This window comes from Euphorbia lathyris, chromosome 9 (assembly GCF_963576675.1).
Source record: "Euphorbia lathyris chromosome 9, ddEupLath1.1, whole genome shotgun sequence".
NCBI lineage: Eukaryota > Viridiplantae > Streptophyta > Magnoliopsida > Malpighiales > Euphorbiaceae > Euphorbia > Euphorbia lathyris.
This window is the reverse complement of record NC_088918.1, coordinates 59115794-59140690: the sequence shown is the minus strand read 5'-3', so window position 1 is coordinate 59140690 and position 24897 is coordinate 59115794. Positions and strand designations below refer to the sequence as shown.

The 24897-nt window shown below is 36.4% G+C and overlaps 1 protein-coding gene across 1 annotated transcript; it reads right to left on the bottom strand.

Annotated features, from left to right (window-relative positions):
* Positions 1–2338: 2338 nt before the first annotated feature.
* On the bottom strand, positions 2339–4054 carry LOC136206498 (dof zinc finger protein DOF2.4-like). The gene is made up of 2 exons (XM_065997569.1): positions 3872–4054; positions 2339–3738 (listed from the first exon to the last, which is right to left on the bottom strand). Exons 1-2 carry the CDS (start codon positions 3920–3922, stop codon positions 2689–2691), a joined length of 1101 nt encoding a protein of 366 aa, XP_065853641.1. The 5' UTR covers positions 3923–4054; the 3' UTR covers positions 2339–2688.
* Between the last annotated feature and the right edge of the window lie 20843 nt (positions 4055–24897).

Here is a 24897-nt window from a genome sequence, read left to right as displayed (position 1 = left end):
ATGAAATGAGTCGTCCTATTGTGAGGAAGAAACAAAGTAAAGATCCAAGAAAAAAAGGCACAAGATTGAACTTTGAGGAATGCATCATCGAAGCACGTGTTATTCAAGAACCAAATGTTAGAGAGTGGAACCCTAATATCCTGACAAATAAAAAACGTATTAGACAGTATTATTTCCTAGTGAGTGAGAAAAAGAACCACACGCTCACTCTCTCGGAACAAAGAACAAGTTAAAGCACCAAAAACGAATTTCATTCTTTTTTACCTCGATCAACGGTTACTCAACTTATTCACTCACTTACAAACATCTCATTTGATTCTTATTTTCCCATTCTTTAAATATGCAAATTTATTAAACATATACTTATACTTAATTACTCTGTTATCGATGAATTCGCCCTCTAATATTTCATTACATTACGTTATATTTGTATTTTTATTTTTTTTCACGAATATTTAAAAAAACAATAGGTTTAATGTTAGAAAAGATAAATAAATATTTGATGTGTTAGGTATAAAAAATTACTTTTGGCTTGTGTTCTTTTTTTTTCTTCTGAACAAGAAAAACAAAAACAGTTATTCAAAGTCATCATTGTTATTTGTGGCAATTTTGGAGTCTTTTGAGAGTATATTGAATGTCTTTATAATCATGTGATTTTATTTATTTATTTATATATTTTTCTTGGAGTCTCAATCATCTTCAGTACGATACCTTATTATTACAAAATCATTCTCAAATCAAATCTCAGTTTCACCAAACAAGAATGTTTTATTTCCTATTACAGTTATATTTGTTTCAGAATATTATTATTAAAATATTGTCTCACTCACATGACAATATATAACATGCTAACTATATTTAATTTTTTTATTTGGAATAATATATATCGATCGAAGTGTTGGAACTAAACTCTAGGAGGATCTCTTATATTTCTAGAAGAAAGAAAGAACATAACATGTGAATAATGATTCACTAATCTTCTTTTATTTTTTAAGAATGATTCACTAATCTAATCTAGTACATATAATAACATACTTGTCTTCTAAATATCAGTGTATCTTTTACACTACTTATCACATGTCCAAGCAATCTACTTAGAACGTATACGAAAATAGAAGCGGAAACAGATATCGGAAAACGTAATTTCTAAAAAACATACGAAACGGAAACGCATATTTATAATATTAAAAATATAATAATATATTTAAAAAATCAAGGATGGAGAATAAGATAAATAAAGTCTAAACTCAATCGAGATTCAAGAGACATGAATTATATGAGAAATAAATAGTGCTAAGTTCTTTAAATTGAAGGATACAAGAAAGAAATGGTCAGTGAATTAGAAATTTCATTTTTTCTAATCTTAGACTGAATATGAATTGGAAAATAAAAGGTTTGAATTTCCAGAATTTTAATCAGACGTTTAAAAACTTAGAGATGTGTTTCATATTTTGGATAATTACGAAAATGTGACCGTAAACGTTTTGTATCCGTTTCCAAGAGTTTCCGTTTTTCACACTGTCGAAAACACTGAAGCGCATGTCATGATGAGTTTCCATGCATGTTACTGGTTGTTAGTTCCAAATAGATTATCTACTTGGAACTAACATAGCACCCCAATAATTTCTTGAACCAACATAGAGGATTTGTTGGCCTTGACCCTTCATCCCGCAAAACATTGGTACCAATATGCATTTTAGAACTTGTTTTGGTTTAATTGCTATTTTTTATTGTTTGTTGTTGGTGGTAGCTGATAGTTTACCTGATTTTAATTTAACTACAAGTAGTGTTTCTCCATCGGCACAACGTATTTTACGAGGTAAACCATACCATGTAACAACATATTTTCCCAATTATTTGATGTGTATTTTCATTATTAATATCTCCTAATAAAACCAGTTACTATATGGAACTTTAAACTTTGAAATGGCATCCAAAAGCATAAAAGAAAAATATATAAATTCCATTTTTTGCGGCTATGACCCATAGAAGACTAACATTCTCAATTATATTAAAAGGCATTCCAATTTCAAAAGAGGACAAAATCATTCTTTGCATCTTCATATACTTTACTATACCCTTATAAACAATCAAAAACTCACAATCTTTTTTGGAGAATTACTTAATTAAAGAATTACATCTTTTATTTGACTCACATCCTTATAAAAAAAAAGTGTCAAATTTTTTGTTAATTTAAATTACACTATATAACAAGAATTCATATAGTTAAAGTTGATCATCTTTTATAGTTTCAAATAAAAAAAAAAAAATTATGGTCGGAACTTATCTATCTGCTTAAACTTTAAACGATTCTTTAAGGCATTCATTAAATTGTAAACTGAAATTGCATAAACTTTTAATGAGCATACATGTGATACAAAGCTCATACACTCTATATGGTAACATTTCTAAGACATTGCAATAATCAAGAACTATGATTAGCAAGGAAATCAAATGACTTCAAAAACAAGAAGTAAAATAAAGAAAAGGCCTAACATTTCTTTCTAGGGTTTTTCTTGAGTGAAACAAACACCTTGATATATGGAGTATTTTAAGCATGATTAACACTAATCCTAGCTTCTTCATTTTCTTTACTTGATCCTACACTAAAACTCAAAGAAAAAGAAACACATGGTTAATTTCTTTTTTTAGTCTAAACCATCCGGTATCCTAGACCGACAGCGCAATCTATAACGGATTGCTAGTAGAAGAAGAGCTAAAATTGGAAAGATCTGTCCATGCATTTCCACTCCAATACTGATGATCATTTCCTGGAATCCCCAAAAACTGCCTTGACAAATTAAGACTTGGGTTATCTTCCATTTTCACTGAGGCCAATTGGGTACTTAAAGAAGCTGACATCTTTGCCCTTACTTGGCTCATTCCGGCACCGCCGCCGCCGCCATAACTAGTCTGTTCAGCTCCACCTTCAAAAGGGTATAACCCACAAGAAGCAGAAGAATCTAAACCACCAAAGAAAGGAAATTGTTGCCCTTGCTGTAATCTCCACTGCTCTAAACCACCCATTGATAAAATTGAACCACCAATCTGACCGCCTCCTCCTCCGCCGCCACCACCACCGAGACCAGCACTAGCCAAAGCATTGCCTAATTGAAAATTTAGGTCATTTGGTCCTCCTCCAATTGGGGCTGAATTAAGGGAACCATAATTCAATCCAATATGATCATTAGTACCAAATTCAGAAAAATGATGCAGAGGAGCCATAAACCTAAGTGGCGGAACCTGAGGACCGGAGAGGCCTAATATATCACTAGCTCCACTATTAGATGAGACAGTGCTGGAGGAACCAGAACCGGTAGGCCGGTGATCACTGCTGACTGGTGATTTAGAGCTACTTCCTTTGCTTGATCTCTTGTTCCTCCGGCAGCCACCTCCAACCGGAACATTCCTTAGGGCTCCGCCTCTTGTCCAGTACCTTCTGCAAGTCTTACAGAAGTGACGAGGCTGTGAAAGGCTGTAATTGTTGAAATAGCAAAACTTGGTGTTTGTTGATTCACATCTTGGACATTTTAATGCTGTCTCTGGCATAGGTATGTTAGCAAGACGAGCTCTATCAGCCATGGATCCTGGACGGATGGAGCCAGCACCACCACCAAGTGGTGGAGGTGGTGGTGGTGGAGGCGGAGGTGGTGGTGGAAAGTGGTGAGTATTTTCTGCGCTGGTTGGTCCAGATAAGTGATGATGATGAGGATGATGATGAGGATGATGATTTGGTTGCTACAAAAGATCAAAAGAAAGAACAAAAAAATCAAATATCTGGTATATTCAAAAAAACAAAGATAATAAAATTAGAAAAGTAAAGAACAAGAATATTATTTCATGCTTTATTAAGGATCAAAGAAACACTTACTTGGTGCCAGTTGGATGGATCAAGATAAGCTGGAATAGAAGAAAAAACCATTCTTGTTTTCTCTTTTTGTTGTAAAGGCTTAGAGTGTTTGTTGATGAGATAATACAATCTAGAGCAAGATCAAGAACAAGAACAAGAGAAGAAAGAAAGAAAGAAAGAAAGAAAGAAAGAAAGAAAGAAGATGGAATAAAGGAAGAAGAAGAGGGGCCTTTAGTGTCTAATATATATATGCAAGTGAATATGTAATAATATTCCATATCATAAACTTGACTGCTTTTTGTTTTTATAATAACAAATGGTATTGCTTTTTAGGGTTAAGGGTAGTTTTTGTGATTTCCTTAACCCATAAGCTTCTTTCTGATTCTCTGTGCCTCAAAAGAGATTTAGTGGCCTCCTCTTACCATCAAAATTCATTATTTAATTAAATATATATCATTAGATTAGTCAAGTAGATCCTTTTCTGAAAATAAAATTCACCAACCAAATATTTTAATTACAAACGCATGCATTCATATCTCAGGGATTCGAATACTGTTAAATGGTAAATATAAGGTTCCAATATTTTAAAGGACCGACTCTCATAAAATCCACTTACCATATTTAATTACAAATGCATGCATTCATATCTCAGGAATTCGAATACTGTTTCAAATGGTAAGCACACGGTTTCAATATTTTAAAGGACCGACTCTCATAAAACTCACTTACCATATTTAACTAGTCGAAAACCCGTGCGATGCATGAGGTATGAAACTTTTATATAATTTAGATAAATAAATAAATTGACATATTTACTTTTAAATAATTTTATATCATGCTATGAAAAAATTTTATATTATGTATATTTCAAATTAATATATATTTTTAATGATAATTCAAATTAAATTAATTTTAAAAATAATTGACTATTTTTTTTTATAGAATTTTAACTAAAGATGAATGATTTATTTATTTTTACAAAATTCAATGATTTGTACTTTTTAGGAATTTTAATACATGAGATATTCCAAATATTCTGTGAAATAATAATAATAAAATAGCAGATTAATTAAGAAATATATTAGAATATAATAAAAAAACCAAAAATTGAATTAAACTATAATTAAAATTAAATATTATATTTACGATACAAAAGAATTACAATATAGTTAAACAAAAATTGAATTAAACTACAATTAAAATTAAATATTATATCTACGATACAAAAGAATTACAATCTATGTTAAAATGGAAGCAACATCAATATATTATTCTATAAACTATTACAATCAATACTAATCTAATGTTGCATATGAAGAAACTTTATCAATTCAATATGTTACATATAAAAAATAAAATTCGTAAGAATTAATCACAAATTCATCTTGATGATAATTATTTTGGTTGATGGAATTTCATGATCACCAAGTATTCGAATTCAATTATTCATTCTGCTACAATAACCCAATATATCTAATTGAATCAGTTTAAGATGATGATTTCTCCTATTTTCATCTCGTAATATCTCATTAAGACATTCGATCAATTTGTTCTTCATTCTTTCACTATATAGAATATCAGTCATGCTCGCAGATATCACATATTTGACTTCATTAATATTTTCTAATAATTATATATTCTTGAATTTTGTAAGTAAGAAAATCAAACAAAAGAATTGAAAAAAAAATGAAGGGACGAAAAAGATAATTAGGAGAGAACCATCTTCCTCTCGGGTTTTTTTTTTTTTTGAAAATAAGAGAGAATGTCGAGACATAAGCGTATAAAGAGGAGAGTGAAAATATTTTTTGCCCATTAATTAAACATTTTATTTTTTCTTAATGAAGTATTAAGTCCATAAATTAATTTTAGTTAAATAGAATTAAATCGCAATTGTAACCACTCAGTACAAAAAAAACGTTTTATAATTAATATGTGAAATTAATTATATTAATTAGAATCATTATGCTCAACATTTGAGAATTTAAAGAGATTCAAATAATAATATTTTCTTAATTAATATTTTTCAATAATTTGTCCCATGATCATATTTCATTTTCATCTGTTAAAAACTCTTGAAATACTAACAATTTTTTACGAACCATAATAGTTAAAAATTATATAAGCTAATGTTGCAAAAGCAATTATCTCAATATCCATAATTAATGTACATTTTTAGGATTTTGAGCATCAAAATTTATTTTTATTTACCTTGATTTTGAATTCGTATATAGCATAATCCACACTCTTCAAGAATAAACATCTTATCAAACGTATTAGACACTTACAATCTCCTTGTCTAGAAAATTGGAAAAAATAACTTCTTGATAATAATAATAATAATAATATAACATAATTTATATTGAAATAAACTTCATTATAAGTATAATATTCCAATATCTCTTTAATATGTCTCAAACTTCAATGAACAACTATCGTGTGAAACTTTATATCTATTTGTATCAAAATGCATAAAAATAAAAAATACAATCCATATCAATTAGCTAAACTCAAACTAAAAAAATGAGTGGATTTCAACATGTTCCGAATTAGAAAAATTAATCTAACTTCAATTAAAACTAAAAATTGAGTTCATAAAAAGCCGAAAATCTAAATTTTAGTTAGAGTTAACAATCAAAACGATAACACCTAAGAACATATACTAAAAAAGAATGCAAATATACAAAATCTTTATTTTAGTCATTTTGAAAAATAAATAAATAAAAAAGAAAACATGGATAAGGTAGCGAGAGGTATGGAATCTGGATAACGACAGAAATGGAATTTCATCTCTCAAAGATGAAACTATAACAAGAATTGTTTAATAAAAATAAAACAACAGCACAATTGAAAAAGCTAAAAATTGAGTTCATATAAAGCCGAAAATCTAAATTTTAGTTAAGAGTTAGCAATTGAAACGATAACACCTAGCAACATATACTAAAAAAGAATACAAATTTACAAAATCTTTATTTTAGTCATTTTGAAAAAAAAAGACAAATAAAAAAGAAAACATGGATAAGGTAACGAGAGGTATGAAACTTGGGTAACGACTGAAATGGAATTTCATCTCTGAAAAATGAAACTATAACAACCATTGTTTAATAAAAAGAAAACAACAACACAATTGAGAACAAAAATAACTACAACATATGAAAAAAAAATCGAATAATTACCTTGAGAAACATAAGAATTTCTTGTAATTTTTGACACTTTTGTGTTTTCTGATTTTAGTTGTTCATGCATCTTCTATTTCTGTCGGATTTCTTCAATTGAAGCTATCAGTTTGGAAAAAAAAGACAAATAAAAAAGAAAACATGGATAAGATAGCGAGAGGTATATAACCTGGGTAACAACAGAAATGAATCTGAAAAATGAAACTATAACAACTATTGTTTAATAAAAATAAAACAACAACGTAATTGAGAACAAAATAACTACAACATATGAAAAAAATCGAATATTTACCTTCAGAAATATAATACTATCTATTGTGCCCAATGAATATAATGGTGGAATACTATCTATCGTGCTTTATATAGAAGTTTATTTGTGACTTTTGGATTTCCTTTGCTTTGTGTTTTTTCATCTTCCCGTAACTCTTGCTTTCTTTTATTATTTTAATTTTTTTTTGGTAAGAATTAATAGGCTAGTAATTATTTAATATATTATAAATATAAATTTGTTATTTTTAATTAATTAAATATTTATTTTTAATTAAATAAATATTTTTAATCTGATTTTTTACTACGTTGACAACTCATCAAAAAGACCTCTAAAACACTTCTTCACATTTCTCTCTGCTTCCGTAATTATATATTGTATAGATTACAAATGCATGCATTCATATCTTAGGAATTCGAATACTGTTAAATGGTAAGCACACGGTTCTAATATTTTAAAAGACTGACTCTCATAAAACTCACTTACCATATTTAATTACAAATGCATCATTCATATCCCAGGAATTCGAATACTGTTAAATGGTAAGCACACGGTTCCAATATTTTAAAGGACCGACTCTCATAAAACTCACTTACCATATTTAATTACAAATGCATGCATTCATATCTCAGGAATTCGAATACTGTTAAATGGTAAGCACACAGTTCCAATATTTTAAAGGACTGACTCTCATAAAACTCACTTACCATATTTAATTACAAATGCATCATTCATATCTCAGGAATTCGAATACTGTTAAATGGTAAGCACACGGTTCCAATATTTTAAAGGACTGACTCTCATAAAACTCACTTACCATATTTAATTACAAATGCATCATTCATATCCCAGGAATTCGAATACTGTTAAATGGTAAGCACACGGTTCCAATATTTTAAAGGACCGACTCTCATAAAACTCACTTACCATATTTAATTACAAATGCATGCATTCATATCTCAGGAATTCGAATACTGTTAAATGGTAAGCACACGGTTCCAATATTTTAGAGGACCGACTCTCATAAAATTCACTTACCATATTTTAATTACAAATACATGCACTCATATTAGAGAGATTCGAATACTGTTGAATGGTTAAGCACATTTTCAATATTTTAGAGGACCTGACTCTCATATACCGTTTTTGCATAAATATAAATTTAATTATTTTTTTACTAGGTCAAGAAAACTCAAATAAAGATAAAATATTTTAGATAATTTATAAGGAAGCAATTAGCAATTATATTATGATAGTAAGTATACGATACAAATTTAGTTTTATGATTGTCACACGTATATATATGCTCTTCCTAAAACATGTCCTATCAGTACCTTAGACGCCTAGATCACGCGCTGATATAATCAGTCTTATTAGTTACTTAATTAGTGTGTGGAAACAGACAGAAAGACAGTGGTGACCAAGTTATGAGTAGTGTGGTGGGTATAGAGCTAAGTTTTAGCTTTTGTTTTAGGATTTAATTAAATGATAATTGGTAAGTGTGATTAAGAATAATATTAAAGTTAAAAAAAGAAAAGAATTGCAAATAGTGGAGTTTTCTAGACATTGCAAACTTTCTAAGGCTACATTTTTTTAGTGATCCTTGTATTTCCATCAATCACATGTTCTTTAAGACTCGACCAGTTTTTCTTTCATAAAAGGTATGTTGCTTACATCATAGGTACTACAATCCATAGTTACACACATGGAGGCTGATTTTTATTTTATATGGGGTCACGTGACTGAGGGCTCACGTCATGTCTTTGGTTTGTCTCAAATGCAGTCAAAGTTATTGTTTTTGTCACGAAGCTACTTTCCAATCACCGCTTCCTTATTTTACGGGAAAAAGTTGAGCATTTGTTTTCATCGGCTCGATTTCCGGGAGGATAATATGATACATGTTTTTTTTTTTTTTTTTTGATAACCAATGAAGCATATATTAAGAATCAAGAAGAAGCATATTACAAATAAAATCAGGGGGTACAGAAAACCACTCACCCCGATTTAAAGGTAAAATACTACTTCTAGCTAACAAATGAGCAACCGAGTTTGCAGAACGACAGACAAAACGAATAGAGCAATTAAATGACTCGTTCAATAAAAAATGACAATCATTGGCTAAGGCGTTAAAAGGAGATGAAACCTCTAACGGGCGGGCCATAGACTGTACCACAATTAAAGAATCTGATTCAATGATTATATCCTTCCATCCGCGGTCTTTGATCCAACTAAGAGCTTCACGGACCGATAGCGCTTCAATGAACGATGCATCTTGATAATTCTGCAAGGTTCCATTTTTAGCTGCAACAAACCGGCCTAACTCGTCCCGAACAATACACCCAAATCCAGCCACATTCTCGTCTGCAAAAGACGCACCATCCACATTCAGTTTTAGGAAGCCTGTTGGAGGACTCTGCCACACCGTCGGGCTTGGCACAACCGGACTGCCTGAAGGAGAAACCGGCGCCTGCGCTTTCTTTCAGGCCTGTAGAAAGGAACCGGCCGAATGGTACAGGATCGAGGCTTGTGAATCCTTCCGATTCCACACAATGTCATTTCTATAGCACCAAATAATCCACCATAAAACCGCTACAAACTCAACAAGCTCCATCGGTTTAGAAAAAATCCAGCTCCAATAATAAAAAATGTTATGAAATTGGGTTCCCACATCCCCAATAGGCGAAATAGTCCAAATAGCTCGAGCCATAGTACATTTGAGAAAAATATGAAAAGAATCTTCCACCGCCCCATGACAGAGCTCGCATAAATCTGAGATAGGAACCCTTCGGGCTTTCAGCGCGACTTTAGAAGGGAAACAGTTAGCAAGAACCCGCCAAAGAAGGTTCTTAACTTTAGGGGACACTTTAAGATTCCAAATTTTATTCCATACTGGAAAATCAATAAACCAACTTGTTCCAGCTCCAGACATAAGCTTTCGGTACCCACTTTTAACTGTATAATTGCCCCATCGGTCATCCTTCCAATACCACACATCATGATCAACCCGATTAGATAAGGGGATACGGAGAATAAGTTCTGCATCCCGAGGAGCAAAAATGCCCAAAACTAACCCAACATCCCATGACCGCCGACCCTCCTCCATAAGATCAGCCGCCACTTCCACCCCTAAACCATCCAATTTTTCACTTTCAATATATGGAAAGTGATCGTCAGGGAGCCACGGGTCATCCCAAATCCGGACCTCACCACCCGCCCCTACAAACCTACGAATACCTGACCTTAACAACTCTTGAGCATCCATAATACTACGCCAGATGAAGCTAGGCCCATCAGATAACGATGCATCAATAAAAGAACTATTCGGATAATAAAGAGCCTTAAAAACACGAGCCACAAGAGATTCAGGATTTGAGCTAAGTCGCCAACTTTGTTTAGCCAATAAAGCTAAGTTGAAATTATGCAATTTTCTGAAGCCCATTCCACCAACTTTTTTAGGACAGCACAGCTTATCCCACGATTTCCAATGTAAACTACCTTTACCCGAACCATTTGATCCCCACCAAAAAGAATTCATCAACTTCTCTAGATCATCACAGATATTCATAGGAAAAAGGAAGAGACTCATAGCATAAGTAGGAAGCACCTGCACCACTGATTTGATCATAATCTCCTTTCCTGCTCTTGATAGAAATCTGGCTTTCCAACTCTTCAATCTAGACCGCACCATGTCCTCAGCAAAGCTAAAAACCTGAGACCTATTCCTTCCCACCATCGAAGGTAGACCCAGGTACTTTTTCGGGAGGGCTACAATGGAAACCCCCAAGATATTACTAGTTTCTGCACACACACCATCTGGGCAGTTTCGACTGAAAGATATAGATGATTTGGATAAATTTATTTTCTGACCAGAAGCACACTCATAGTCATTTAGAGCTTGTTTAATTGCTGAAGCTTCTGATCGATTGGCTCCGAAAAAGAAGTAACTATCATCAGCAAAGAACAGATGAGAGATTGCTGGCGCTTGGTCCGCAACAACACAACCCCGAATCCGACCCTCTGACTCCAGCCGAGATAAGTAGAGGGAAAGACCCTCCGCACAGATAATAAAAAGATATGGTGACAGCGGATCCCCTTGATGGAGTCCCCTCTGTGGAATAATAGGGCCCACTATATGCTTCCCATGGACAACCCTATATTTAACCTTTGTAACGCACTGCATTAATAGATTAACAAAGCTTGATGGGAAACCAAGTTTCAATAACATCTCCTGAAGAAATATCCATTCCATCCTGTCATATGCTTTAGACATATCAAGCTTAAGAGCAGCTATAACACTTGAAACCCTTCTAGTCCTCTGATGGAGATAGTGATTCACCTCAAATGCCAGCATAACATTATCAGTGATTAGTCTGCCAGGGATAAAGGCACTCTGGGACGGAGATATAAGAACACGAAGGACTTTCTTTAACCGATTAGCTAAAACTTTAGAAACAATTTTGTAGATCACATTACAAAGAGCTATCGGTCTCAGATCAGAAACCATCTCAGGATTCGATTTCTTAGGGATTAATACAATATTGGTTTCATGAATCTCATCAGGAAACACTCCAGACTTTAACCATAACAAACAAGCTTCAGTAACATGACCTCCTACTACATCCCAAAATTTCTGATAAAAACCAGGGTTAAAACCATCAGGTCCAGAGCTTTTATCAGGGTGCATTGAAAACAAGGCTTCTTTAATTTCCACAGCATTAAACTCACCACAAAGCATATCACAATTTTCCACAGACAACTTCGGCATCACATTTTCAATAATAGGCCCCAAAACACAATCATTCGAGGTAAAAACCTGAGTAAAGTAAGAAAGAATAACAGAATCCAAACCTGCACCCTAGCTGCGCCATTCGCCATCTGCATCACGAAGCCTCACAAAGCTATTCTTTTTCCTCCTATTATTAGCAGCTGCATGAAAAAATTTTGAATTCATATCACCGCCAGCCAGCCACAATTTTTTTGCTCTTTGCTTCCAATACAATTCCTGTTGGTACAGGATATTTTCCAGCTTTTCCCGAGCTTCTAAGAGTAACACCTGACCTGCCTCATCGACGCGATTCTGCAGTCTTTTAATCTCAGCTCGACACTCCACAAGTTTGGAAGAAAACCGACTGCGTAACTCGGCTCCCCACTGATATAGCGCCTGCCCGCACTGCTCCTGCCGAACCAAAATGTCAGCCGAGGCATTCACATTCCAGAAGCTTACAATCCATTCACGATAATCCGGTTCTTGAGTCCAGGCAGCTTCGAAACGGAACCGACGAACAAATACCCCTTCACTAGGGGTCAGACACAGCACAAGAGCTGAATGGTCAGAGACCGGAGCTTCCTCGTTAATAACTTTGGCCGAAGGAAACAATTGAAACCAGCTGGATGACGCTAAACCCCGATCCAACTTCTCTTCAACAAAATTATGATAGCCTCTGCTCTTTTCCCAAGTAAATGCATGCCCAATCATAGGGACCTCGAACAGATTACATTGCTCAATCACATCAGAAAAACCATTAACCAAATAAGGTGGATGTCTGCGCCCACCACTCTTCTCACTCTGTAAAGCCATGTCATTAAAATCTCCAATAATTACTCAAGGCAAAGAATGATTACTACACAGATCCCGGATCATCTCCCAAGAAGCTGACCTTCTAGAACGCTCAGGAAAACCATAAAAACCGGTTAATCGATACTCCGACAAACCCAGTAAAGAGACTTTGACATCAATAAAATTTCTAGAAGCCCGTAACAAACTGACTGATCCATTAATTTTCCAAAGTAAAGCCAAACCTCCACCTTGGTTAATAGGATCAATGAAAAAGAGACCAGAATAAGAAAGACTACGCTTTATTACCTCAACTTTCTCGCAGTTACATTTCACCTCCATCAGAAAAATAAAGTCAGGCTTGAACCTAGCAATTAGGTTCTTTAACATACGAACTGTTCGAGGGTTGCCCATACCTCGACAGTTCCAGCTTAACGTACTCATTCTCCTCGGCGGGTCTGGTCTCTAGAGCCCGCATGCTGTAAGTTTTTTGATCCAGACACTATTGGTGTTGTATCCACCACCATATCAGAGGTTTTATCCTCAATCACCTCCTCTTTTCTTCTCCTCTTTGACTCCATTACAACAAGGCTATCCTTCTTATCTCCTTGCTTTGAGGCTGTCCCCTTATTATTTTCAAACAAGGAAACAGTATTCATCACTGTCTTTGTTCCAACTCCTTGTTTCATAATACCTCCAATAGAACTTTCTGGGGCCGCAATATTTTCCATCGGACGAGCAGTTTCAGGCGGCTTTGTCAAGAGCCACTTCGACTGAGGTGGGGGCTACAACCTGCGGGGCAGAGCACGTAATTCGACCGAGAATGGCCGTATGACAATAGCTGGATCAGGCACATCAAGCAATTTCAGACAAAATCTCTCTGCATGCCCTAAACAACCACAGAAGAAACAGAATATAGGCAGACGTTCATATTTGAACGTAATGGTTTGCGGAGTCTCACCCGCTCGGCCGATAGGCATGGAAGCACACAAGCTTTTCCGAACATCAAGAGAAACCCTAACCCTCATATACGATCTGCCGACGCCATTGAAGTTGTTCGGATCCGATTCAACGAAAATCCCTAAAGTGTTGTCAATCAATACAGCCACCCTCTCTGACATAAAACCACTCGGCAAATTATGAACTTGGACCCACATCTCCGTATGCATCAGTTCATACATGTGTTTGATTATAGTAGAAATTGTAACAAATATACTATAATTTAGGCTTTGTAATAGAGTTAACATTAAGCCATCAATGTCTCCCTACACTTAATTAGTACTATATATTTATCATTGTTACCTAATCAAGCTTCAATTGACAGATTATACAACTTTTAACTATAAGGATCCTTTCTCTAAAATAATAACAATAAATCCACACCTTAAAATTAATCAAAGTGTAAGATTTATCCAGGGCCGGCCCTGGGCCTAGGCCAGAAGTGCGCTGGCCTAGGGCCCAAGGCCATAAGGAGGCCTAAAGTTTTTATTAGATGTATATGTATATATACTTTATAAACAAAAATTTATATCAAAGCTAAGTAAGTCTCTTAGTAGTAAAGCTTATAACTTCCATGCAAAGGCTCATGTGTTTGATTCCAGACTAGAGCATAATTTTTTAGACAATATTGTTTAGACCTTAATATCTTAAATTTTTGACGAAATTAATTTTTTTTTACATTGGTGAATATAAATTCTACCATTTTTTTAAAGCTAATTCTACCATATTTTTTTAGAGCAGCATTTTTTTTAGACTAAATCAATTTTTTTTAAATTACTGAATATAAATTCACTTTTAAAAATTTATTTATATTTATAAATATGTTAAAATGATACTTTAAATTATGTAAAATAATAATAATATTATTTTTAATATAATTTAAGGATTAAAATTTATAAATTAAGAGTTATGAATATATTTATTAAAGTTTAGAATTTATGAATTGGGGTCTAATTGTTTTTAAATTAGAGTATAAACCCATACTTTATTTCGTATATATAAAAATAATGGCATATTAAAAAGTAATTTTGATGAAATGATTTAATTTTAATTTTGTAACCAATTTGATATTCATGTAAAAAGCTCTGAAAACTATTTAGGTTTTAAATCGTTCAAATAATTAAGGGTTAAATACATGAATATCATAATTAAGTAAAAAAATTCAATTAAGTCATATCACCAAACTTATTCTTAATATATCATTATTCTCTATATATTATTATTTTATACCATAATTTAAAAAAAATTAATTCAATTATGTAAAATTTTTTTTATTAAAGGAGATCTTTATTTATTATTCCGCCTAGGGCCTAAAAGATCCATCCATCCTAGACGTAACTAATTATGCTTTATATGTATATTTCTATAAACAAATACACCTTCTTTGATAAAAAGCCACGCCTGATTGTTAGCTTATTATGTTCATTTCCTCACATCACATGCTCTCTCTCTTTATTAATGTTTTTGTCTCTTTCTTCTTCCCCCATTTAAACACATCATCACTCTTCATTTCTCCTTTAAATTTCAGCTGAATTTCTCTTACAAAATTAGGGTTTCTTGATGAAGGAGATGATGAAGAATTCAATAACTTGTATAGAAAACTCCACCATTTGATGGGAGGGCATCGTCATACATAATGTTGTACGGCGCGTGGATCCAATCTCCAACATGGCAGAAGGTGATGATTATTGGTCCCTCTTTTCTTATGTATGGTAATTTTCATTCTTGAATGTTATGCCTAATGGTAATACTTGTATTTCGACTTCTTTTTTTTACTCTTAACTTACGACTAGCAAAGGAGGGTTCAAATGTAAATATATAGTTCTCAACTTTATCTATTATGTCACACTAGTCTAGTCATTAAACTTTATTTTTTTTATCATGAAGTTGATTATAAATACGACATGAAAAAAATCAAGGTGATACTGTTAATCGCGACCTCACTGTAATGCTTAAATTAGGAGAGGATATAATTTAGAGCATGAAACAATTGGGAGTAATTATAATAGATATAAGCGTATCGTACCTTGACTATGAAGTCGTGTTCTATTTATAGAGAGCTCGGGAGTAGAACCGCGAGTCAATGTCAGAACATTATCATTAGATTCCACAGAGGACATGTGTCATCATCTCAATGGTGGACGTAGTAGTTAGTAATATACCGGAATTGAGATTTCTTAATTTTAGACGTGATTGAAGGATCCTGACCCGAAGAGAATTCGAAGAACATTCTTGGTCCACCTGACTTCAAAGATGTTTATTCATGTTTAGTTTAATTTGACGGTCTTTTTTATTCCAAACGTAGATGTTGGCTTAGGATGAGGACACGTGATTCCTAATATCTTTCGGATGATACCAGATGTCCCTTTCTTTAGGGCTTCGATTATCAGACCTTCCTTGGGGCCCTCCTATGGTCTGTGGGGAATGGTTCCACATTCCGCAGATACCTCCTTTGTCTGAACGTTACTTTCAGGTTGATTTTTCCATTAGTTGCATCGCATGCGATCTTTTATATCAAGGGTAGGTGAGATATCGTGTCGTGTCGTGTGGCCTAGGAGTGACATCATTTCTAGTAGGCATGCGGTCTTTCTGGAGCCATCGTTCCTAGTGCTACTTAATTCCACAAGATGAACAACATGTTTCTTAAGTGTTATAACCTAGGAGAAAGTAGAAAGAAGGGTTTGTAATTTCCGAGGAGCGACGACGACACCAGTCTCATATTGATGGCGACTTCTCACCTACTCTTTGAAAAATCTCTATAAAATCGACTCACAACCTGGTGTATTTCTTTTTTCCAACATTTGCATTTCTTCTTGTCCTTAGAGCTTCCACTTCCTCCCTATCTATTTGTAAGTGTTTTTCCTTTCTATAACTTTTCTTTTTTGTTGTATGGAAGTTTTGAAGCGGAAGCATTCTCATAAATCCTAGACACTTGTAATCCTTGACCCAACTTCTTTAGTGATACTGAAATCATGCATCCTCGGAAACATACCAAAAAAGAAACTGACAAAGGCAAGCAAATGGATGTTGAGAAGAAGAAGAAGCATCCTAAGGCCTAAGGACAAGGCTCTATTTTGATGGCTTCTGATAGGGGTGAAAAACACATATCTTTTTATATGGTTTTTAGGGTAATTTTACGCCAATTTTAATAAATTAATATCAATTTCCTGTGCTTTATTTCACTTTTATCAATTATTTAGTTTTCAGTTATATTTTAGCACTTTTGTCCATTTTTATGTTATTTATGTCGTTTTTAATTAAATAACGTCAAGTTAGCACTCACCTAAAGTTTTTCCTTAATATTTTTAGCTAATTGATTCACCAAATGCCACTACAAATTAATTCGGTACTTAAATCCTAAGTTTGGTGAATCAATTTAGCCATTGAACTAATGTTTTTGAAGTTTTAGTGTTTTATTACAGGTCAAAGACGGAAGGATAGAAGCGTCAAGCACAAAAGAGGGAAGAAAGACGAACTCCGAGACCCCTGGGTGAGTAGGCCATCAAGTGGGCGCTGGCTCCACTCTTGGGGCCCAACTCGGCGAGCTGGCCACCAGGGCTGGTTTTGCACCAGCTCTTCAAGTCCAGCTCCGTGAGCTGGACCCACAAAGAAATATAACAAAGGTGAACGCCAAGATGGCCCAAGGTACCCCTAAGCGAATCAGTAGCCAAATGTGGGAAGTAGACAAAAAGCCATAGTTACAACAACCACAAACCACCCCGAGATTTTATGAAGGCTTATCCCCAATAGTAAGAGCCAGACGATGGAATGTAGAGGCTAACAATATAGTGCCGAGAGCCAAACGACGCCCTGAGGCTAAGGCTTTGGTAATAATAAGTATCTTTATAGTAGATTTGAGGCCCAACAGTTCATAGATGTAATTACTCAGTATCATCCACAAAATGCACGTGGTCCTCATCATCGAGTTCATCCTTGTCCAGCTTTTTCTTAATCATTTGGACATATGTCCCAGTTTTTTTAGATGAAATAGCCTTCACCTCGGGGAATGCATTTGTCTCAATATAGCTCGGGATTTCCTCACCGAGAATGGGCAGCCTCGTCAAAGCAACCATGTCACATAAAGTGATGGACATGGGGCCCAACAGAAGGATTAGTGATTTACAAATTGACGATGAATAGTTCAAAACACCTTCAAGAACATTCACATAAGGGACAATTTCTTAACAGGTCAAGTGAATAAAAACCCTAATACCAACCCTATCCAAACACGTGCATATCTCAGCTCTAAACGGTCTACAATGTCATTCCATCCAGTGTAATGGAGAATTATTCAACACAACAACATGGCTCCAATTCAGTATCACCACCCAAGGGATATGGAGGCAATGGAGAATTATTCAACACAGCAACATGGCTGAGAGTAAAGACACTATCCTGAAATTATAATATTTTAAAGGACCGACTCTCAATATTTAATTACAACTGCATGCATTCATATCTCAGGAATTCGAATATTGTTAAATGGTAAGCACACGGTTCCAATATTTTAGAGGACCGACTCTCATAAAACTCACTTACCATATTTAATTACAAATGCATGCATTCATATCTTAGGAATTCGAATACTGTCAAATGGTAAGCATGGTTCCAATATTTTAGAGGACCGACTCTCATAAAATTCACTTACCATACTTTAATTACAAATACATACATTCATATCGCAGAGATTCGAATACTGTTGAATGGTTAAGCACAGTTTCAATATTTTAGAGGACCTGACTTTCATATACCGTTTTTGAATAAATATAAATTTAATTATTTTTTACTAGGTCAAGAAAACTCAAATAAAGATAAAATATTTTATATAATTTGTAGGGAAACAGTTAGCAACTATATTATGATAGTAAGTATATGATACAAATTTAGTTTTATGGTTATCACATGCATACATCTGCTCTTCCTAAAGCATGTCCTATCAGTACCTTAAACACCTAGATCACACACTAATATAATCAGTCTTATTAGTTACTTAATTAGAGTGTGGAAACAGACAGGAAGACAATGGTGACCAAGTTATGTATGGTAATTTTTCATTCTTGAATGTTATGCCTAATAGTAATACTTGTATTTGGACTTCTTTTTTTACTCATAACTTGCATTACGACTAGCAAAGGAGGGTTAATGTAAATATATAGTTCTCAACTTTATCTATTATGTCACACTATTCTAGTCATTAAACTTTATTTTTTTATCATGAAGTTGATTATAAAGTTTTCTGAATTCTAAACTACGACTTGAAAAAAATCAAGATGATACTGTTAATCGGTGACCTCACTATAATGCTTAAATTAGGAGAGAATATGATTTAGAGCATGAAACAATTGGGATTAATTATAATAGATATAAGTGTAGCATACCTTGACTATGGAGCCGTGTTCTATTTATAAAGAGCTCGGGGTAGAACCACGAGTCAATGTTAGAACATTCTTATTAGACTCCACAAAAGACAGGTGTCGTCGTCTCAATGGTGGAAGTTGTAGTTAGTAATATACTTGAATTGAGATTTTTTAATTTTAGACGTGGTTGAAGGATCTTGATCCCAAGAGCATTAGGAGAACATTCTTCGTCAACCTGTCTTAAAAGATGTTTATTCATGTTTAGTTTAATTTGACGGTGACACATGAATCCTAATATCTTTCGGATGATATCAGATGTCCCCCCCCTCCCGCTTTGATTCCCAACCCTTTTTAGGGATTCGGCTACCGAACCTTCCTTGGGGCCCTCCTACAGTCTGTGGGGAATGGTTCCACATTCAGTTGATTCCTCTTTTGTCTGAACGTTACGCTTGGGTTGATTTTGCCGTTAGTTGTGTCGCATGCGATCTTTTATTTTCAGGATAGGTGAGATGTCGTGTCGTGTGGCCTAGGAGTGACATCATTCCTACTAGGCATGCAGTCTATCTAGAGCCATCGTTCGCATCGCTATATAATTCCACGAGATGAACGACATGTGTCTTAAGCGTTATAACCTAAGAGAGTAGAAAGAAGGGTTTTTAATGTTCGAGGAGCGACAACGACATCAGTCTCATATTGATGGTGACTTCTCACATGATCTTTGAAAAATCTCTATAAAATCGACCCACAACCGGGTGGATTTCTTTTTTCCAACCTTTGCATTTCTTCATGCGCTTAGAGCTTCCATTTCCTCTTTAGCAATATGTAAGTGTTTCCTTTCTCTAGCTTTTCTTTTTGTTGTATGGAAGTTTTGGAGCAGAAGAATTCTCTTAAATCCTAGACACTTGTAATCCTTAACCCAACTTTTTCTAGTGATATTGAAATGATGCATCCACAGAAACAGACTAAAAAGGAATCGACAAAGGCATGAAAGTGGATGTTGAGAAGAAGCATCTTAAGGCCTAAGGGCAAGGCTCTATTTTGATGGCTTCCTAGTTGGTGGATTGATCTATCGGTTGAATTTCGTGACCTTAACAATATGGAGATGCACCTGCCTAACTTTGGGCAACCTGTTGATGATGGACTCGAAAAAGATCGAAAAGATTTCCTAGGATTTTATGTCCATTTTTTCACCTATGGCATGAGGTTTCCTCTATTAGTGCCCATCATAGCCGTTTTTGGAAAAGTTTCATCTATTTCTATGCCAACTGTTGTTGACTGCATGGTTATTAATATTGAAGAAGCTCGTCTCTAATCTAGATCTGATCCTAAACGGGGAAGTTGTTAATGAGTTTTGGAAGCCCTTAAGAATAAAAGGGGAAGACTTTTGTTATTTGAGCCTAAGTCAACCTTCCGGGCTCCGGCGACCTACCTTTCTGTCTGGCAATGTGGATAGCACCAAAAGCTTTAAAGCTACATGGTTTTGGTTAGGTTCAAAGATGGGTTCCCATATGATACCCATATTCACGAGGCTTCCTTTTTAAGACAAACTGGAACCCGAAACCTGTAAAGAAAGAGACTTGGGTGGTGCCACGAGTGTTAACAGAGGAGGAAAGGTCTGTGATGGAGATCATAGCCTTCCCAAGCTTTTTCCACTGGGTCGACATGCTAGAAAGGATTCACATTGGTCATCTTTCGATCGTGCAGGACAAAGATGGGGACTTTCGTCTGGATGGTGAGGACCATTATGAAGAAATCTTTGAAGGTGATTTATCTATTTTTTACTTTTCCTTCTTTTTCATTTTTTGGGTGCAAGAATGGCTTCTAACATCGGTGCTCATGCTCGCATGCTTATGAGGAAAATGCAGGCTAATTTGGCTGTTAAATTAAGCATTGCTGCTCTCAAGGCTTCAGATATGGTCGGGACCTCGGGTGTCGTGGTTGATAACATCCGAATATAACTTGGAGGACTAAAGAGGTAATTAACCAAAACGACCGTGTATCCAGATAATCGGAAAGCATTGGCGTATCGAGTACGACATCCCCTTGGCGAATCCCGTGGATTCCGCCACAAGCTATCCATAGTCAAACCTATGGGGAGACCCGCCATCACACCTCGATCCGCCCCCAAAACGGTAGGGTTAACTCTCAATAAATCTCATTAATAGCTCATTAATGAGATACTTCAATGAGCTTCGTAACCACCATTAATGGAGCATTAATGGAGGCTTTCCAGTAACCAAGGAGTTACAACTTTACTACTATAAATAGCTTGCATCACAAGCTATTGAGGTACACACAATATTCTAACCCAAATTTGTCATTATAGTTTTATTCTCAAATACAATTACTGACTTAGGCATCGGAGCTTCCCCCCGTCGAACCCAACGACGCCCCCCGCAGGGAAGGAATCCGATCAAGAATTCCATACCAGTTATCAATTGGTGCGGTGAAGGTGGAAGTCCTGATCAAAAAAGGGCTTAGTCCACGGTTTTAAAATGGCAAGTAGAGAACCTAACCCTACAACGGGTATTGTAACACCATCAGTGCCTCTTTCGGCAGCCCCTGCTGCAGACTCCAACCGCCCTTATCTAAATGCACCAGAAATACATGGCGAAGGAAGCATGTCTCCAGAATCCCTCTGGGATATTTATGCAACTGCAGTAGGAAAAGAGTACGGACCAGTTATGGAAGGCCGGGTGAGAGCACAAGTGGCAAACTTGGTCATAAATGTAGGAGGAAATACAACTGGGACCATTCCACAGTTGGTTCGCACACACCCGCCAAGGCCAACCCTCTCGCAGTTAGATAATGTTTATTTCAGACTGGGGGATTCGTCGTTCTTTCCCTCTCAACCTTTGGATTCAATAGTAATTCATTCAGGGCTTGCTGGTAGTGAACCCTTAAATCGGCAACTGTTTCGGGATCCGCCTGGATGGAGTCAAAGAAGAGGTCCCATTCCTTCGGGCTATACCGCTAATCCGGGGATCTCCATTGGCGAACCTCATGGGCATATAGGGACATCGACTGATCCGGCCATACTGAACTTAGGGACTGGTCGTCCCAAAAGCAAACGTAGTGGTCAAATAGAGAAGAGGCGAAGGGATCACAGACGAAAAGAATGATCCAAATCCCGTTCTCACCATAGACATCGAACTAGATCTGCCCGCCGAGGCAGATCGCCACCACCCCACAGGCATGAAGAAAACCAGGATCAGGCAGAGCCGCCAAATAACAACATGCCACCACCGCCACCGACTCAACCAGGTGGAGGCGAACCACCACCTAACCCTCCTGGCGGAGGCGGAGGGCCCCCCAACCCACCTGGGGGAGGCCGGGGACCCTCTAATCCTCCTGGCGGAGGCGGAAGACCACCCCCTAGGGGATATGGAGGCGGCGGAAGACGTTCACCCTCTGATCCATCCTCGAGTTCCAGCTCCTCCTTTTCTTCCCAAAACACAACACCACCCCGAAGGAGGCAGCCGGAGAGAAATCGCGGATCACTAGAGGATCGAGTCAGGGAAATAGTGCAAAGGCAGAATGAGGAAAATGCGAGGAATAATGCATACGCCAATAGAGATTCACCATTCGCCGCTTGGATTAAGGCAGACGAGATCAACAAGCGTTTTAAGATTCCCAATATACCCTTATACTCAGGAGAGGACAATCCCGAAGCACACGCCAAAAAGTACAAAATGTTGTTAGGGCTCAATCAGGCTACCGAGGCAGTGCTGTGCAGAATGTTTATCACGACTTTAAAAGGCCCCGCTTACGATTGGTTTCAGACCCTCTCTCCAGGATCAATAAATAGCTGGGATCAGTTGAGTAGAGAGTTTTGTGCCAAATTCATAGGATGCATCCCGCCAGCAGTAAAGTCTCGAAAGCTGTTCGAATTAAAACAGAAGCCAAACGAGCCTCTTCGGGAATATGTTGACAAATTCAACAAGCTATGTATTCGCGTCGTGGACGTGGATCTCGCCATATCCGTCGAATCAGTAGTAAAAAACACAACATGTAAGAGCTTGCGGGTAGACCTAGTCAGAAACAAGCCAAGGAGCATAGCTGAGTTGATAGAAAGGTGTAAAGAATTCATGGAAGTTGATGACATCAATAGGGAATCCGCATCTCCTCTGAAGAAAGAAAAGGGCGAATCCCGAAAGAGAGATAAAGAAAAAGATAAGGCTCCTGATTCATCCTCTCGAAATAGGCGAAGGAGCTCCAGGAACAAACCAGCATATACGCCATCGTTCACGCCATTGAACGCCTCCAAAAGCGAAGTACTAATGTGGCTTGAGAACAGCCAGCACAAGCGGAGCATTTCATACCCCGAACCTAAGGGAGGGGAGTACACCAATACAGGGAGAAACCCCAAAAATTATTGCAAGTACCATAGGAGAAACGGCCACGAAACAGATGCATGCTGGGAATTGGCCAGAGAGATTGAAAGGCTTATTGAGAGAGGTAAACTGGACATATTCGTTCAGAATGATCGAAGAGGGGAAGGTGATAAACCGAAAGATGATTCCAAAAAGAAGACAAAGGGAGTCATCAATGTCATCGCAGGCGGACCTGGCTATCAGCCCACAGTAAAGAAAGCTAAAACCACGACTCTGGATAGGGCATCACTTAATCGTCCCTTTGCAGATACTGGACCAGCGATTCCCCCACACGCAGATGCTCTCGTCATCACTATGGTAGTGGAAGGCTGGGAAATGAAAAGAGTGATGATTGATACGGATAGTTCATGTAATGTCATCACTAGAGGAGCATTCACCAAGCTTAAAGTGGATCCAAGCCAGATTGAAACTGTCATAGTAGACATCTTGGGAGTAACAGGGCATACGATCCAGACAAAGGGGCAGGTAACATTAGAGTGTGAATTGGCGGATGAAGATCAAGCATGGAAAGGTGACCTTGAATTTTCCATCGTAGATGGTCAGTTGGCATACAACATCATTCTGGGGCGACCCTTCATCTCAGAAGTAGCAGCTCTCATATCAATACGCCATTTGACGATGTACATCCCCACTACCAAGGGAGGTGTGATGATCCGAGGTAACCAGAAGGTGGCACAAGAGACATATTCTGCTTCCTTGTCAATCCGTCCCCAATCTAAGGATGATGAGGAAGATGAACTTGTCACGACAGCCCTCGGGGACACTGAAATGTTCCTCATCACTGAGGGTAAGCAAGTACGAATCACCAAAGGCCTGAGAAATGAGATCAAAGAAGATGTCGCCAAAGTTCTCCTTGAATCAGAAGATGTCTTCGCATGGAAGGATGAGATCCTTACAGGGGTAAGTCCAGAAGTAATCACTCACAAACTTAACATTGTTGAGGATGTTGTACCAGTGGCCCAGAAAAGAAGGAATCATGGTCCGGAAAGACAGAGGGTTATTGAGGAGGAGATAGCTAAGCTAAAAAAGGCGGATGCCATTGAGGAGGTTATTTATACACAGTGGTTGGCGAATGTGGTTCTAGTTAAAAAAGCAGGCGGATCATACCGCATGTGCATCGACTTCACGGATCTCAATAAAGCTTGTCCCAAAGACAACTATCCATTGCCTTGCATTGACATCCTTGTAGACGGAACCGCTGGTTATGCAGTATAATCCTTCACTGATGTGAAATCCAGCTATCACCAGATCCTCATGGAGCCATCGGATAGGATCAAAACGTCCTTCGTGACTCACCAGGCC

What these genes read in the sequence shown, in the direction of transcription:
- LOC136206498 (XM_065997569.1), bottom strand. Translation starts at nt 3,922, where the DNA reads ATGGTTTTTTCTTCTATTCCAGCTTATCTTGATCCATCCAACTGGCAC. An exon ending in ATCCATCCAACTGGCACCAA is followed by an intron (nt 3,739 to 3,871) that starts GTAAGTGTTTCT and finishes GATCTTTTGTAG; the next exon opens with CAACCAAATCATCATCCTCA.